The 16,915-nt window shown below is 36.6% G+C and overlaps 2 protein-coding genes across 19 annotated transcripts in view; both read left to right on the forward strand.

The window, feature by feature from the left end:
• Nucleotides 1–16,915, forward strand: part of EPB41L3 (erythrocyte membrane protein band 4.1 like 3) — a 357,632-nt gene that overhangs the window by 279,058 nt on the left and 61,659 nt on the right. For 8 of the 18 annotated variants that reach the window (XM_072604282.1, XM_072604285.1, XM_072604286.1 and 5 more), the window contains 6 exons: nt 7,837–8,226; nt 9,878–10,006; nt 11,439–11,537; nt 12,062–12,142; nt 12,416–12,532; nt 13,805–14,877. In XM_072604282.1, the coding sequence (XP_072460383.1) occupies nt 7,837–8,226; nt 9,878–10,006; nt 11,439–11,537; nt 12,062–12,142; nt 12,416–12,526 (810 nt within the window). In that variant the 3' untranslated portion in view covers nt 12,527–12,532; nt 13,805–14,877. Of the gene's footprint in view, nt 1–4,222; nt 4,298–6,968; nt 7,089–7,836; nt 8,227–9,877; nt 10,007–11,438; nt 11,538–12,061; nt 12,143–12,415; nt 12,533–13,804; nt 14,878–16,915 lie in introns of those variants that run through there. The other 10 variants (XM_072604277.1, XM_072604279.1, XM_072604280.1 and 7 more) reach the window with 5 other exon arrangements.
• On the forward strand, nt 4,349–6,962 carry LOC140501078 (uncharacterized). The gene has a single exon (XM_072604295.1). It carries the CDS (start codon nt 5,843–5,845, stop codon nt 6,506–6,508), a length of 666 nt encoding a protein of 221 aa, XP_072460396.1. The 5' UTR covers nt 4,349–5,842; the 3' UTR covers nt 6,509–6,962.

Here is a 16,915-nt window from a genome sequence, read left to right on the forward strand (position 1 = left end):
TATATGTTCATGTTAAAGAGGGTGAGCACCCTGTAAAGCTTGAGATGCTATGGAAATTTGAGTTACCATTATAGGATTATGAAAGCACCTGCTCTGCCATATACTCATTCTATTTTTAAAAAAAACAAACCACTTGAGCCTCAAATAAGACTTTTAAAAATTAACCTTCTTTCAAATTAATGTACTTTTGAGTACAACTGTACTTGAATTATCAAGATCATCACACATGTCAAACATAGTCAAAGCTTTCAGGCTCCCAAGATCTTACCACTGCCCCAAACCTGTTGTTATTTTAACATATTTTTGTTCAGCATAACCTGAGAGGCAGAGATTTCTTGGAAGACCCAGTATTAAATCATTAAGAGCAATAACCAGTTCTGTGCTTACTGATGTTTAAGCTCAAGGTGTATAATCCTGTCTGAGAGAGTTTAGGCTAGAATTAGGAGAGTGGGTGAAGAGATTTTTAAAGTCTCTTCTATTCCTTTTCTAATTTATTGTCCTTTTTTTTTTAAGCACATGAAGGGCTGTAATAGGCAGAAATTCTCCATTCTTATAAGAAAGAGGATGAGAGAAAAATGGGTTCAAATTTTGATAGGTGCTTAGAAGAGTTTCTACACTGTCGTAATACCACAGTACATGAACAGGTTCTCAGAGATGATTGTGCAAGCTCCTGTCTGAGTCTGAGAATTTCAAGGTTTGATTTCTAGTGATAAGAAATCAGAATGAACTTTTTAAGGTTCTCCAGTTACAAAATTCTGTTAGGATAATGTGATGACATTCAAGTCTAGACTTAATGTGAGGATTTGACCCAACTGATTGTGTCATAATCAAATCAAAAGTACCTGTATTAAAATTTTTTACCCATATTCAGCATAAAACTGCTCTATATAAATCCTACTCTTTGTTTTTAAAAAGCATGAGATAATTTTGTCCTCTGAAATATCAGCACATAAAATACATTGATCTACAAGTTATTATTAAACAGTTCATTTTTATGACAAAGCACATTCAGATTGGGAATCAGGAATATTAATTCTCAAATATTATATTGATTAATTTTGTTTACTTTCAAAATAAAAAATAAAATCCCCTATTTAACTTTTAGATGATGGGATTTCTCTCTTCTTCCACTCCATTCTAAAAAAAATACCAGCATCAGTCTTGTCAAAATGCCAATGGAACTTTGGTTCAAGGACTGATCATGTCCCTTTGGCTGTTCCCTTTGTTAAAATCTCTGATAGGATGACATTTCATAAAAACTGAAGAAAGGCTGCTGATTTTTAGTGTGACTTTTTTTTAATCTATTTGAACTAAATCTTAATGAACCCCAATTGCTTTCCTAACTACTACTGATTTATGAACTATTGAAAAGGGGAAAAGAAATTGAAATAAATATATGTTTAAATAGATGAGTCAATAGGATTCAGTCCATTTTGCAAACATTTACCATTTGTATTTATTTACTAGTTTCATTTTGCCAGCAGAATATCATGTAGTCAAATTGTAAATATCTTTATTGATAACAGAAAGGCAGCATGCATAATATAAGATAATCACTAATAAATAAAATATGTATATTTTAGAATAAAGTTAAATGTACTTATACAAAGAGGGCCAGTCTTATGAATAGGTAGAGTGAAACCTATCACCTGTACATGACAGGTTTTAAAGAGATTCTCAGCACAGGGACCTCTACCCCAAAATAGCTCTCCTACTACTTTTCACAATGTCCAAAATTCCATTAAAGATTTATTCCCTTTAGACTTTTTAAAATGTCAAGTTCCTTTAGAGAGTAATATACCTTAACCTCTTATTAGATTAAACTTTCATGAGGAGTATTTTCAAACTTAAAGTCTAGCCAAGAAAGCCCTTTTGGAACAAAATTCAGAATAGTTACCAGGTTTAGGAAAAAGGACAGAATAGGGAGAAGATTGTTGAAGGAGGAGGTTGTGAAATACAAACAAAGGGATTAGGGATAGAGTTACTCTCCATTTTTCCTAGGGCTAGCTCTGCATATCTGCAATTAATCTTTAGGTATTTAATAAATGCCTACTATGTGCCAGGTGCTGTGCTAGGCACTAAGGGATACAATGAAAAAAAATTAAACAGTCCTTACTGTCAAGGAATTTCTATTGTCATTTATGCTGTTCTATTAAGTTCATGGGCCTCACAGCTTAGCTTTTTGGCTTACCCATAACAGATCTAGTCAGAATCTTCTCACTATTGGGTAGACTTAATGTAGTTAATTCATTCCATTCTTGGCTAATACAAGGTTGATTGTATTGTTCCATCATATGTCTCTACATTTCCATTTAGTTATAAATGAGGATCTAGTTTTCCACAGATAACCCTTAATCAGAAAGAGCAGGTATGTCGATTTGCAAGAGCAACTTGGTCCTTAGAAGTATTCTTAAATTCCAGTTCTTCTATTAATCATCTATAAATAGATTAATTTACATCTAGGACTGATTAATTTTCTGTTACAACCATAAGTCATAAGTCCCATATTACTGAGCCATCTCCTAAACCCCTGAAAATAAGGCTGCAGGTGTGAAGGGTTTGGATATAATTGAACAGGAATACACATATGAGTGACTGACAGGATTGAAATAGTGCCTGACAAACTCAAATATCTTCAGTGAAGCCTTTTCTGATTTCCCTTCCACTCCCAATCACACATGCTGCCCATTTGTGATGACTTCTTCATCTCTTATAACTCACATAGAGCTTTCATTGCACATCTCTAGCATACTTTTTGCACTATAATTATGTGTGTATGTATCAGAAATTGCAGCTAGACTTGTAACTTTTCATAAGGGTAAATTTTATAACTCCCTTATTACCTAAGCAAAATGCTTTTCACACAGGTGTTTAATAAATGTTTGTTGAATCAAATTGACCATACTCAGAAGCCAAAATAAATGTTTGAGCTTATTCACTTTATTTAAAAAAAAAAATCTGCATCTCTTCTATTCCCATTATCTTGGGTAATTTATTTGATTATATTTAGAGTTCAAATTTTAAAATCTAGACCTTTTCCCTCCAACTTACTACCTTTAGGTGTATGTGTATCTGTGTACATATATACATACAAATATATGTGTGTATTGTATACATGTTTGTGTGTATATACATATATACATATATACACATAAAACCATGTACATTTGGAGTCATGAGTGGTCTATGCTGACATTATCTGATGGTAAATACCACGATTTCCTGAGGCCCATGTTTACCTTTACTTTTAGCCATCATAGTCACTTCAGGGAGTGGGAAATGACTTTTAGAACTCTGTCTCAGTGCTTACCAACATAATTCTGAAAAAATTTTTTATTTAATTTTGACCTCTCCTCACTGTTTTATAATTTGTGTTAGATAAAGACATTGATTGAATAGATAACAATCCATGTTGAATGTTGTATCTTTTCATCCTTTTAACATGAAATTATCTCCAAATTGAAGGACTAAAAATCTTAGAAAATGTAATTATAAACTAGTTCATAAGATATTTTATCCCTTTTCTAGGATTACCTTGTTTGAGCAATTACTGTCTGCTAGTCTTTGTCCCAAACACAACTTTCACTGTGTCATTAAAAGACCAAATAAGCCTTGTCAGCTTCAAGTATTTCATTGAAATCTTTGTCAGAAAGTAAAGATAGGAAGAGAGGCATAATTTTTGTTGTTGGTGATAAAATTAATGATATAAAACTGCCTGTCAGGACACAAATATTCCATCTGGCAACAAGTAAACTGTCTTAACAAGTAGAGCTAAGGAAATGCGTGTTAATTTTTAAAAAAATATTCTTCAACTTTTGAACATTTTTCTTTCTGTGCTTAGTGGCTTTTCTGGTAACTAACTTTTGTAAAATTATTATCCAAATGCTATTTAAAATGGCAGAGAGCTAGTTGCACATTCACAAAGGTAGAAATGGATGGTAGGAAAAGACTTGAAGGTAAAGAGTATATATATTTACTGTTCCATCAAAGGAATAAGAACAAAGCTATTTACTTGGGCATTATTATCAAATTTCTTTTTATTTTCTCTTTGGTTCTTCTTCAAGATTAATTAGCACAATAAATAAATTGCTTCTGCTGGAAAAATGCATGAATACTAGATAAGCATTTATATTGAAAAACATAAGAATTATCTTCCTAACTTTCCTTTTTTTGGGAACTGTCTACTTCCCCCTCTCCAACCCAACCCCCTTTATTCAAACAGACTGAAGAAGAAAGAGAAATATCTGAAAAAATTATATTTTTGCAGAAGGGAAGTTCTTCATTCCTTGAGTCTCAGGTAAAAAACAAACATACAGGAATTTTCAAGATGGAATTGGTGTGGCACACATAAGTTTCATTAGAATTAGTCTTTAGTTTTCCTTTTCCTTGTAGCAGTGACCATATTTTAAAATGAAGGTAGGTGTGCCATTTTCTGTTTGGATCCTGGGGGAGGGGAGTTAGGGTAGCCTCTAACTGTTATGATTGGCAGATACCATTCTTTTCTTTCTTGATGCCTTCTGTACCCAGGTGAGTGTATATCTCTGTGTTTTTGATATACCAAACATGTATTTTTTCCAATCACTATCTCTGAAAACCTTATGACTGATGTATATTTCCTTTATGGGATTCCATTAACTCAAATGATCTTGATTGCTAATGACAGTTCTGAATTCTTATTGGTTTTTCCATTAGCCAAAGGAATTAAAGAAGCTTCAGGAAAGAGATTCAGCTGGTACTATGGTTTCTTCTCATCAGATCATTTTGCAGAAAACTGTCCCATCAACCCTGGAGGTTATTTTTCAATTCCTTAAGTCATTACCACCATAGATAAGAATGATTCATATGTATATACATACATGCATAATACACACATTTATATTTTAACAAATACCTAGGTTCAAGCTTTGGCCTGGGGTAAATTTGAAATTAGCTGCCTTATTAATAGCATACCGCCTATAAAGCTCTTTTGCTGTCTCATCACATCCTGTTAGTCTTCTGCTCTCATAGAGAGGTTTATTGTAGAGAAATTTGACTTCTTCAGAAAGTTGAGGAAGATGGATGAAAAATGAGCAGTGGACCATGTATTAACCAAAAATGGGGAAAAGTTAAAAGTCACATTGTCACTGTTTACAAGAGATTTCAATCATGTACAAAACAGAAAATATTTAATTATGGAACATCTTTGAGACTCCAGCTTGATCCCACAAAGGCAGAGAGATGAAGCTAAGGATATGACATCTTTTTCTCCAAACTTTCTGGAATTTGGCCAATTATTTAAAAGGGGCAAAAAGAAAACACTGAAACGTTTTCTAGCATATTTTTTAACTGAAAAGGCATCATTTGATTTTCTCATGCTGCTCTAAAAAGCACTATATAAAAAGCTGTAAGGCAGCATGTTCATGTGCCTTAGAATGCCCTACTGTTCAGCACAAAAAGCCTCTATCTGCCTTTAGTCATACTTAGCATTAGATGTTTAAACGCTGGTGCATCAAAGAGTGGCATTCCATTTACAGTTAATAATTTTCACTTGAAAGGAGTTCTCAACCCAGACTCAGATACCAATATTACCACCTGCCATATTTTGGCACCCCAGAAGGAAGCATAGTTATGTTTCTTCAAACAGCCAAAATGAGGATTTTTATTTGAATAAAAAAGAAACAGGCATTCTAATTTAGCTTTTATATTTCAAATATAGGGCACAGAGGATTGGGTTATTGTAGACAAAATACCCACAGAGGTAGTTGATGGTGATTCAAAAAGAATTGTCACTTACAAAGTGGTTACTGTGAGCAGCAAAACCGATGACATCCCTGCTGACGTGTTAAAGTCCAGCACCCTTGAAATGCAGAGTTTTGATGACTTAATGAGGGAAATGCAATGGAAAGAAGAGGGCAAACAGAAAACATACACTTTAGGAAAATCTTATGATACTGTCTCTGGGAAAATTGTGACCATGACAGGAAAAGCTAAAGAGGGTGAAAAGGCAGGGGACTCCTCCGCAATGGAAGCCCTTCAGAAATTTGAGAGAGGGATGACAGAATCTGTGAAAATCATCCCTGTGATGACAGAATATGAGGTCCTGGAAGTCGTCTCAGATGGTAAGGCCAGGAGAGGATCTGAGGTGCAGATTGTGAAAAGGAAATTGTCAGAATCTCTGGCCCCCATAAAGGAAGCGGAATCCCGGCTGCCAAGTCCGGATGAAGAAAGTCTGAAGAAAACTCAGAAGCTGGAAAAGGATTTGGAATTTCGTACTGGCCTAGGGAGTGTACAGCTTACTGGAGTAGAACAAGCACCAGACAGTGAAACGTTAAAAGCAGGGTTCTTTGCTCGCAAAGAGAAAAGCCCATCTGAATGGAGATATTCCCGGGAGCCAGGATTCACCATTGCCACCGCTCATTATGTCAATGAGTCATCGGCATCCCGAGTGGTGGTAACCAGTGACTCTTATATGTCCTGTAATTTAAAGATTAAAGCATGGCTGTTTTGGAGCCATACCCTTCTACCCTGAACCTTTCCGTTTCTCTTGCACCTTGGCTTTACGTTGGCAACAGCCAACTTAGCTTGTTTGTTTTCTCCTTGTTAAATAAGGACGGCAGTCCCGTGTAGACATTCAGCCTTGCACTTTTATTTCAAATTCCCTGTATCTGAAGTGTAATATCGCTGCTGTGGCTTGCAAAGAAAATGGGGGAAAAAAGGTCTGCTTAAACCGGCACCATCCCAATCCTAATAACTTTTTTTTTTTTAAAGAATCTAACTGCTTTTTAAAAGAAAAAAAGCTTAGAGTCACTACAGATTTGTGCCCTTTTATTTCTCATTCTTTTCTGTTCCTGACCTCAGTCTCTCAGATTCTTCCTTTTCCTTCCTCCCTTTCCTTCTTGCCTATGGCTTTATTAAAATAACATGTATGAATGTGTATGAGGGTGAATGTTCTGTTCTGTGTTTGACCCTACATTTCTTTGTTTACTCAGACTAAGCCCACTGGTGAAAAGATCATGGATGGCTCAGATATCTTCACTTTAATAGACTCTGCAAGAAAACCCACAGAGTTCATAGGAGGGGTTACTACTTCTTCACAAAAATGGGTTCAGGTGGCCATTTGCTTTCCTTTTTGTCTTTTCTGACTGTCCACGTTTATGTTTCATGCTTTGTGTCCTTCTTGCAATGTGTGTATCTATGTATATTCAGATATAAGGCGTGTGCACATGTATGAATATATACCTAGGACTTTGCACGCATGTGTATATACATAAGTGTATATATATGTGTGTGTTTGTAGGTGTATAAACATACATGTGGCTTACACATACATGTGTGTGCATGTGTGTGTGTATGTGTGTATGAAAGCCACTTTGCTCTAAAAATACTTTCAGAATGTCAGGTTACTTTTCTAGCACGCATTTATTATGCCTATCATCATATTATTGTTATGCCTATAATGTGCCTTTCATTCATCTCTAATAAAGTAGAAAAAAGTTCCTAGAGCTTTTTCACACTGTGAATCTTTGCAACATTTATGTTTATTTTGCTTTACTTGGCTTTGCACCTAGCCCTAGACTGTGGACATCGATGTGGATATGCTGTAACATTTTTATTTTAATGTGTCTGGTTTTTTATATTGCATTGTTGGATATTACATTGTTGAAGATTTCTGTTGGGGGCTAAAACAGATGTTGGAAGTGAGGAGGAAAGGTGATGGAGTTGGGGATGATTCATTTTTTATACCTGTTTCCAGTTTTTAGCCTTTAACATAAGCATTAGGTAACTGGGTAAGTGGCTTCTGCTTTCTTTTTTTGTTTCCAAAGAGGCATCCTGACATCATAATCTTTTTCCCTGCAGAGAACAGAAACCAAGTTGGAGCCCAGTGAAATAGAGAAAGAGTCAAGCGAGCAGCCCCAGCAGCTTAGTGCAGAGAAGGTTGTTCAGCAAACCATGGTGGTGGAGGAGAGACATGTGATGAATGTGCATGCAAGCGGGGATGGTTCTAACCTGGCTGGAACTCAATTGGATGCTGCAGCTCAAGCAGCATCTGCTGTGGCTTCTAACATTACTGGGAAGGCGGGTACTGCTCTGACTGAGGGGGCTAAGGAGGAGAAAAGGGAGGAGGCAGAGGCTGAGAAAGCTGAGATCAAACAGGAAGAGATTGCCACTGCTTCTCATGAGCGAGAGGAGGAGCAGACTGCAAGATCCCTCATTTCGGAATCATTGGAATCAAAACCTCATTTTGAGGTAACTAGTGGTTGACAGTCCTTTCTATGCTAAAGGCAAACTAATCGATTTTGTTCTGAAATTGTTACCTCAAGAGAGTTTCATTAAGCACTTGGAATTCAGTTTGGTTCTCTCTCTTTTCAAAGCGGTTTGTTTCTCCTCTTCCTTCCTGCATGGCAGTTATGGGGCTTGTTGCTGGTTTACATCTTTGGCAACATGTAATATGGTGATATGGAAAGAACCCTAGACTCAGAGTCAAGAGACTGGGTTCTGGTCCTGCCCCAGTCACTTAGCTAGCTCTGTAACTGTGGAACGGTCACTTCACCACTCTGAGATGTTTCCACATCTGTAAAACAGAGCCAGTGATAATTGTATCTGTATCAATAAGCACCCCAACATACATAGGGGGACCTGCTATCACAGGTTCTTATATCTGCAGTCATAAAAGGAAAGGTGACTTTTGAGGGTTAACAATTGCATGTATCAATCCTTTAGTCAAGCACATATATCATTCACTTAGTTCAGGAGATTCAGCACCCTGAACCCCAAAGTAATCAACAGACATATGGCTTCTTCTCTCTGACCATAATTCAATAGACAGGTACAGCTATCTGACCAGTTACCAGAGAGAGAAGCACGACATCTAAGTTCTCAAAGCTGGGAAGCGGCATCCCAGAGTCCTCATCTGACCCAACAAACACTCTTACAAAAACTAAGCCCCAAAGTAAAATCTCACCCTCAGAATATTTATACACTTTTTAGAGCCAGAGGGCATGACCCTCTGACCCAGTGCCTCAAGAGAAAAAAAAAAACAGAATGGTACTTGGGACCCTCCTACAAAACGACTCCCCTAATCAAGCTTTCCACAATGGGCGGGCCCATCAGTAGGTGGGAAAGATCCTCCTCAGTCACATTCAAATAGAGGCATTATACTTTTTGATAATACCAAAACAAAGACAGTAAACAATCCTATTTTACTTGCCATTACACTATCTCTTAACAAGATTCGTTGTGAGGAAGCCCTTGGTAAAGTGCTATAGAAAAGTCATGTGTTAAGAGCAGTCCCCTAGAGAGTTCTGGGAGATATGGTATCTCACTCTTTTGTTAAAGAATTTAACATTCTTAAAATTGGCAATGGGGAATAGAAGGTGTGATCTGTCAAAAAAATGTAGATGATTTGATAGGTTTTTCTTTTCTATACATTTATTTGGAAGAATCGAGAAATGTAAGTTCCCATATGCCGAATGCCAAAAATTGCAGCAAACAATGATTCCTTCGACTTGATCCTCCTGCAGAAGAACCCCTTTTTGGGTTATCTGGATGATGATTTCTTATCCTACTCCCCCCAAAAAAGTTAATAGATAACAGGATTGTTTTGTTCGTCTCTACAGTGGGAGTTTAGGATGGGAAGGAGAGGAAAAATCACTAGAAATGTTTTCCCTAAAATTCCTTCACCGGGAACATTTTAACAAATGTAAAGAATGCCTTGGAATTCCAGGAGATCCTATTGTCATATGTTTGTGGGTCTCACGTTTTCCTTGCTCCCTATGTAATGCCGCATACATGTATTCCACAATAATGTAATGCTTATATCATAAAAAAAAAAACATAGAAAAAAAGAATTGTATCTCTAAACTATAATAATCACTCTTCTTGTTTCCCTTTGACACAGTCATCTGTGAAGACAGAAACCATCAGTTTTGGCAGTGTCTCCCCAGGGGGAATAAAACTGGAAATTTCAACCAAGGAAGTGCCAGTAGTTCATACAGAGACAAAAACCATAACATATGAATCATCACAGGTAAGACCTATGGTAGAGGCCAAGACATTCCTATTTTTCTCAAATTTAGTCTTACTGTGTTTTAGCCTGAATTTAAGATGAACTGTTTTTAAGAATTTAATTTTCAGTTAATGACAGCTGGAAAGCCCAAACCTCATTCTGTTATCAAATCAGCAGATAGTGATAAATTTTTAAAAATTCTTATTCATTGTAATTGTTGAAGATCATGGAGTCCATGACTATAACAACTAGATATTGCCTGTCCATCTGTAACTCATTAGCCTTTGAGCATGACACAGGCAACATGGTGTAGTTCTTAAAGCAGGATACAATAATGGCAGCATTTGGATTCACAGTATTTTAAAGTTACATGGGACAAAAAACTATAGAAATTATCTGGCATAAAACATTGTTTTATACATGATGAAACTGGTAGAGAAAGGAAACCATTCATCCCTACTCTATCTAACACATGGAGAAAGTAGTCATCCAGCCTCTTCTTGAAGACTTCCAAGGAAGGGAAACCCATTCCCTCTTGAGGGTAGCTCATTCTACTTTTGGACAGCTCTAATTGTTAGGAATTTTTTCTTGAAATCAACCTTAAACTCACCTCTTCACAACTTTCAACCGTTGCTACCATGTGGCCAAATAAAACAATTCCCCTTTCACATGTCAGCTTTTGAAATGCTTGAAGATAGCTATCATGTACTCTGAGTTTTCTCTTCTATAGACCAAAAATGCCCATTTCCTTCCATTGACACTCATGTAACATGAACTCAGAACTGTTCACCATCATGCTTCCTCCTTTGGAAAATTTCCAGTGTATTGATTTAAAATGATTTATCCAAGGTCACACAGTTGCTGCATAGCAAAACCAGGATTTGAGGTCAGGTCTTCTTACTCTGGAGCCAGTGTGTTTTCTGTGACACCAGAAAATTGCATTTCAAATTACAGATGTGCCATTTGCCATCAGTATGACCTGAGTCAAGTCAGTTTCATCATCTGTAAAACTGGGATGTTGGACTAGATCAAAGACTTTTAATCTAGAGTCTGTGAACTTTCTTTAAGACATCTGATAGCTAATATAATTTCCTTCCTAATCCTGTGTATTTTAAATGTTTAAAAACATTATTCTGTGAAGGGGTCTGTAGCTTTGCCAGACTGCCGAAAGGTTTTGTCGCACAAAAAAGGTTAAGAACCCTTAGTACTAAGCTCTTCGATCTTGAGATAGGATGCCCTTTTCCTCAGTATATTTTGAGACTAAAAAAAAAAAACCTGTTGTGTTAAGAAGATGGAGGAAAAGATAAGACTTTTCCTCTCCTCAGATCTCTACATTGCGAATTGTTTCTGAATATAGGCAGAAGTGTTTATTTCAGTAGTGCAGATAAAATTGTTAAAAATAGTTTTTATTAACTTAGGTGTGTTTTTTCTCCCCTTCCCTTTGGTGGGGTAGGTTGATTCCAGTGCTGATACTGAGCCAGGTGTATTGATGAGTGCACAAACAATCACATCAGAAACAACCAGTACTACCACCACCACACACATCACCAAAGTAAGTGAAAAACAAATAAATTTCATTTTTTGGAATGGAAAAGAGAGAAAGCTCACACCCTTCCCTGCCAAAACAAACCAAAACCCCAACTTTTTTGAAGATGAAACTTAAGTCTAAAGTTCAGTGAATTTTTAAAAATTCCCTCCAATGTGTAGAGCCCTCCCCCATGGCAGCACTGGGGCATTTTTAGGCTACTCTGTTGAGTATTACCACTTCTTGAATATTCATTGATTGTCTCTTCTATGCCAGGAGAGAGAAAGCAGACACTGTCCTCATGGAATTTAGCACTTTGTTCCATCCCATATATGTAATAGATGTTCATCCAGTATTTGCTGCTCTTAAGTCTTTCTCCATCTTATCATCAATTCTAAATCCTAACATTTTAAAATCTTTTCATTAATACTCTCATTTTTGAAAGAGCAAAACTATGTTAAACTGTTCTCAGTTTTTCAGATTTTTTTCCTCCTGCCAAAAATAAGTATTCTTCTGGCTCCATTTATAAAGTGTGCCTTTGTTCCTTTTAGACTGTGAAAGGAGGCATTTCAGAGACAAGAATCGAAAAACGGATAGTCATCACTGGAGACGCAGACATTGACCATGACCAGGTAGCGTGTATATGCTAGACAATACCTGGGCAGAGGACCAGAAAGAAATTTGATAGCCTTAATAGTGACAATACTATTTCTTCTGGCATGTTCTCTGAAAAAAATATATATATATTGGATAAACTTTTCAAGGAATGATGGCGTAATTCATATCGAAGTCATTTTTCCTCATTTGTAAATTGTGTAAAGATCTCATGAATCTCCACCTGGCTACTGATCATGCATGTTCCACCTCCTTTTTGTTTTTGCCCTTCTGTGGTTTCCCGGGGATAGGCGCTGGCTCAGGCAATTAAAGAGGCCAAAGAGCAGCACCCTGACATGTCAGTGACCAAAGTAGTGGTCCATAAAGAGACAGAGATCACACCAGAAGATGGAGAGGACTGACCCCAGGTAAGAGGCATAGATGACTGTCCTAGGCTCCGTCTAGGCTGGCATGTGGCATAGGGCACTTCCCTTTCATTCTTCACCTTAATGCACCTCTCTTTTCTTGTTTCTCTCACTGGCATTTCTAATGGTGGATACCAAGAATATGAAGGATTTATCATTCGGTGGTGCTGGTTTACTTCAGATCTGTATATTCTTTATTAACTTCTTCATAGTCTGAGGCTTGGCCTTTACTGCCAGTTAAAGAATTAAGAAGAGAACAGCTTTGGCTTGGGTGATCTCTTTGGCTATCCCAAGTTAACCATGCTTTGATGTGCTCTTTTCATTGCCAAAATTTGAACTGTCAAAGTTAGTTTTCTCTTATTGTGCCACCTAAGCAGAACAAAGGCCATTTTGTTCTGAAAGGTGCAATTAATTGTATGTTGTAAATACTGCGGAAACAGAATGGTCCCATTTCTCTGTTTGATGGCAAAATTACCTGAATGTAGACTTCCCCTCCAGACTTGTTTTGGTTCTGGCCCAGGCTGTATTTTAGTTTATATCTGAAAGCCTGAGAGATTTTTTCGCATTTTGGATATCTTCTACCTCTTGGGTTTTGTTTTTCTTTTTCAGAATTGTGTGTATGTGTGTGTATATGTATGTTCTAGTATAGCATTGTGTCTCGGAATGAGGCAGCAATGCAATCTTTTTGCAATGACTCTTCTTCAGAATGGCATGTGTATCTAGCTCTTCTTTGGCGGGCACCATAACTAGACTGTATCCTCTGTATGTGCACAGATTTGTCATGCATACTAACCTGCTATGCAAGAGCCCTCAATGCCTTGCTTTGAATGCTGAATGCAACAGCTGAGCTGCTTGTAAAGTTTGTTTTGGATAATGGCCTCTGGACTTTGGAAAAACATCTTACAAACATTAGTGTATATTTCTGTTCTGTAGCATTCATATAAGAAACATAGTGTGATGAGTGACATCTCTTTTAAAAAAAATTATTTTCCTGCTTCGAAAAAAAAAATCTAAAGATCACTATATTCAGACCACTAATATATTTTGGACGATGGAAACAGGCCTTCTGGAGTGAGTAGAGCCGCTTCAGTGGCATTGTATTAATTCTTTCAGAGAAAACACATCATCAGCAGTTACGTGTATTGGAATGATATGGTTATCTGTTGTCAGAGGAAGCATTTAACCTGAGAGACACTTCTCTTGCAACCCCCATTGGAGTGAGTCACTCTAGTGACTTCAAATAAATAATTAACTCATCAAATCTCTTTCCTGCAGGAATAATTTAGCTTGCATATGAATCCAGTCATGCACACCATTAGGAACACCAGAGCCTATATGGAGTCCCCGTTCTAACCCGACTGACTGACTTGTATCTGTCCATGGAAAATTTCAGTCCAGAAGAATTGATCTTGACTGTTAATAAAGACACTGGCAGAGAGATCTTCCCATAATAGAGCAATCCGATTCAGCATCAGTAAACCGATATTGCATGAAGCAACGATAAAATTGCAAAAGAGCAGCATTTTTAATTTTTACAAAATGTCTAAGTTTTCAGCTATACCTGCACGTTCATAACCAACAATATAAACAGTGATTTCATGTAACACATAAACAATTCATGCCTTTCACAGTTTATTATTAAAGTCTAAACAAAGTGATAATTTGTTAGATGGCAAAAACTTTTTTGTTTACAAATTAAGTGAAAATTACCCTCAAATGCTAGAATCTGTATAGGTACGGTGTATAATGTTTTATCACACGTTAGATGTGCCAATAACAACTTGAGTCTTGTTCTTGTTTCATCTGGTTTTATTATTATTATTATTATTCCCCTATAAAATGATGAATCCCTAATCTTATGGAAATATTTAATGCTTACAAAATGTGCTTTGTATATCTGATTTCATACCTTTTGAGGTAGTCTTGATTTTAGCATCTCAACTTGATTTTCCTTCTATTGTCTGCCTTGTTCTGCATTAAATCCAGAAAGCTTCCGTTTGCCTTTCACGGGTCCTAAATCTATAAATTGTCATTATTTGGGGGAAACTTGTATTTTCCTTATATTACAAGATTATTACTCTGTAATAACGCTATTGTTTTTTGTTGATTTTTCTTCCTTATGTTATTTGAGAAAAAAAAGTGTTTCATTTCAAAACCTGGTCAACATTTATAATCTAGTTCGGAGCCAAGCCTTAAACTGTACAGAACTTCCACTGTAAACTATTGAGTGTTCAGTTATAAATATCCATTGAAGAGTTCTATTCTCCATCACACTGTCAACTGCATCACAACACATAGTGAATGTATGTTTCTGCATAGTGAAATAAAAGTGGTAAATGCATTCAAAACTGTATCGTTCTATATCTAAGAATCTTAATATTGTGTATGTTCAATACGAGGGCAGGAATTGCATGACATCAAAGACCTCATTCATCTACATGATACAGGTGTCTTGTCTTTCAATACACCACATTGCAGCACTCAGACCATTGGAGGTATTATGGTGGGGGCAGGGGGAGAAAAGTGGAAATGGAATGGAAAGCATGAAAATACTCTTCTCGTTGCAAGGTTTGTTAAAGGTGTTCTGCAAAAGCATGCTCACTCATTTTGTTTTCTGTGTAGTCTCTAACTAAAGTAAAAAAAAAAATCTACCATGGAATCTCACTTTCCAATGCTGAGTGAAAAAAATTGAAGCAGCTCTAGGATGATTTTTTGGGGGGCAGTGAGGAGGTCCTCAGAAAAAAGAAGGGCTTTACTCTTTTCACTTTTCATCAGTTTCCTAACTAAACAAATGGAAGTGTGGTATCTGCTCTGCACATAATGCATTTAACATGCTTCCACAGATTGTTCACTATTGTGTGACCATAAGTGTGAGCCATTTCTTAAGTGCATCTACTCCCATGCCAGTGGCTATTTAAACTAGGGCTGACTTCTTGCCTTCACTTTCTGCTTTGCCCAGTGTTCAGAAATTTGAATTATCTTTCCCCCAAAGCAGGATACTTTTTGAAGAAAAGTTGCATTAAGTCATATGTGTTAATTGTGTGGAGGGATAGGATTTCTGTCACCCTCTTCTGGAGACCAAATACCATCAAGAACTGATTAGCCACCAGTCCGTGCAAATTTCCAATCACTTATGAATGCCAGTGAGGAATTGAGTCATCTTAAATGCAGTTGTGACCAATAGAAGATTCTAGTCTGGTAAATCAGCACTGGACCTGTGGGAAACATCCCATTACCTCCCAAGGACTACTTGCATGGAGATCTGTCCCATCTGTGTTCATAAAGATGTTACCATTTTTAAACCCCATTGTGGCATTCTTGTCTTCATTTGTTTTTGTACTCAGTAATAGGTGTGTAGCTTTTATAATCAAGAAAGTCATTTAACAAAATGTCTTTTCTCATTTTCTTTGGCTTCCTCAGACTACTTAGTGCATCCTTCATGAAGATTAATTAAATTGGAAAACCCCCCAACACGTTCACATTTTACTGTGCAAAGTGAAGTTCATTAATGCTGGACTATTTATTCAAGGGTAGTGCATGATCTCCTGAACCTGATTTTAAAGAACCAAAATCTATAGTTAGCTATTTATGTGACTTTTGTGGATATGTTCCTAGGCTTTGGCTTCAGCCAAAATATGTATAAGATAGGAAAACACACTTGGGTAATATTTTCAAAATAACTATACCTTTGTGATGCTTCTTCAGTGTGAAGTTAACAAGGTTTGGGTTTCCTATTTTTGTTTTGGTTCTTCCAAAAGCTTTCATCCAGATTAATTTCTTATATTTGGAGAGAAGAAAATGGAAAAACATAGAAATCGTATTGTACTAATTCTTTCTGAATTAGCACAATAAAATTTCTTTTATTTTTTCTGCTATTAATGATACTTGCTGTGAGTTTTATATCTTCACGAGGGGTTGGAAGGTATTTCTGGTGTGGAATTTGGACAGTGTCTCAGGAAGAAAAACATATTTCTAGTTCTTCCTTCTGGATGGCACATAGACCTTTTTTTTTTTCAAATACAAGTAAAAGATTTCTTGACTCACTCACTAACAATCTGTTTTTTTCATGTGATCTTGCCACAAAGAGATGGTGAGATCAGTCAGTGATGCTACCATTTGTCAGGGTTGATATAAAGAGAATTTCTCTGTTTCTGTGTGTGAAGCAGTAAGACTTAGGAGACCTTCAAGGTCCCTTCCAATATTCTATTGGTGTGATTCATGATTCCTTCCATCCTTAGCTAGGATGGGCTAGGAAGGTCTGAAATATAAGTGCTGTAATTTAAGAAAAGGATCTTTCAGAAACTGTTTTTGATAGGTACATTTTTAAGATGTAGAGTAGCCCTGACAGAAATAAGAGTACAGCAACATTGTATCCAATTACATTAA

The sequence above is a fragment of the Notamacropus eugenii genome, chromosome 4, assembly GCF_028372415.1.
Source record: "Notamacropus eugenii isolate mMacEug1 chromosome 4, mMacEug1.pri_v2, whole genome shotgun sequence".
Classification (NCBI taxonomy): domain Eukaryota; kingdom Metazoa; phylum Chordata; class Mammalia; order Diprotodontia; family Macropodidae; genus Notamacropus; species Notamacropus eugenii.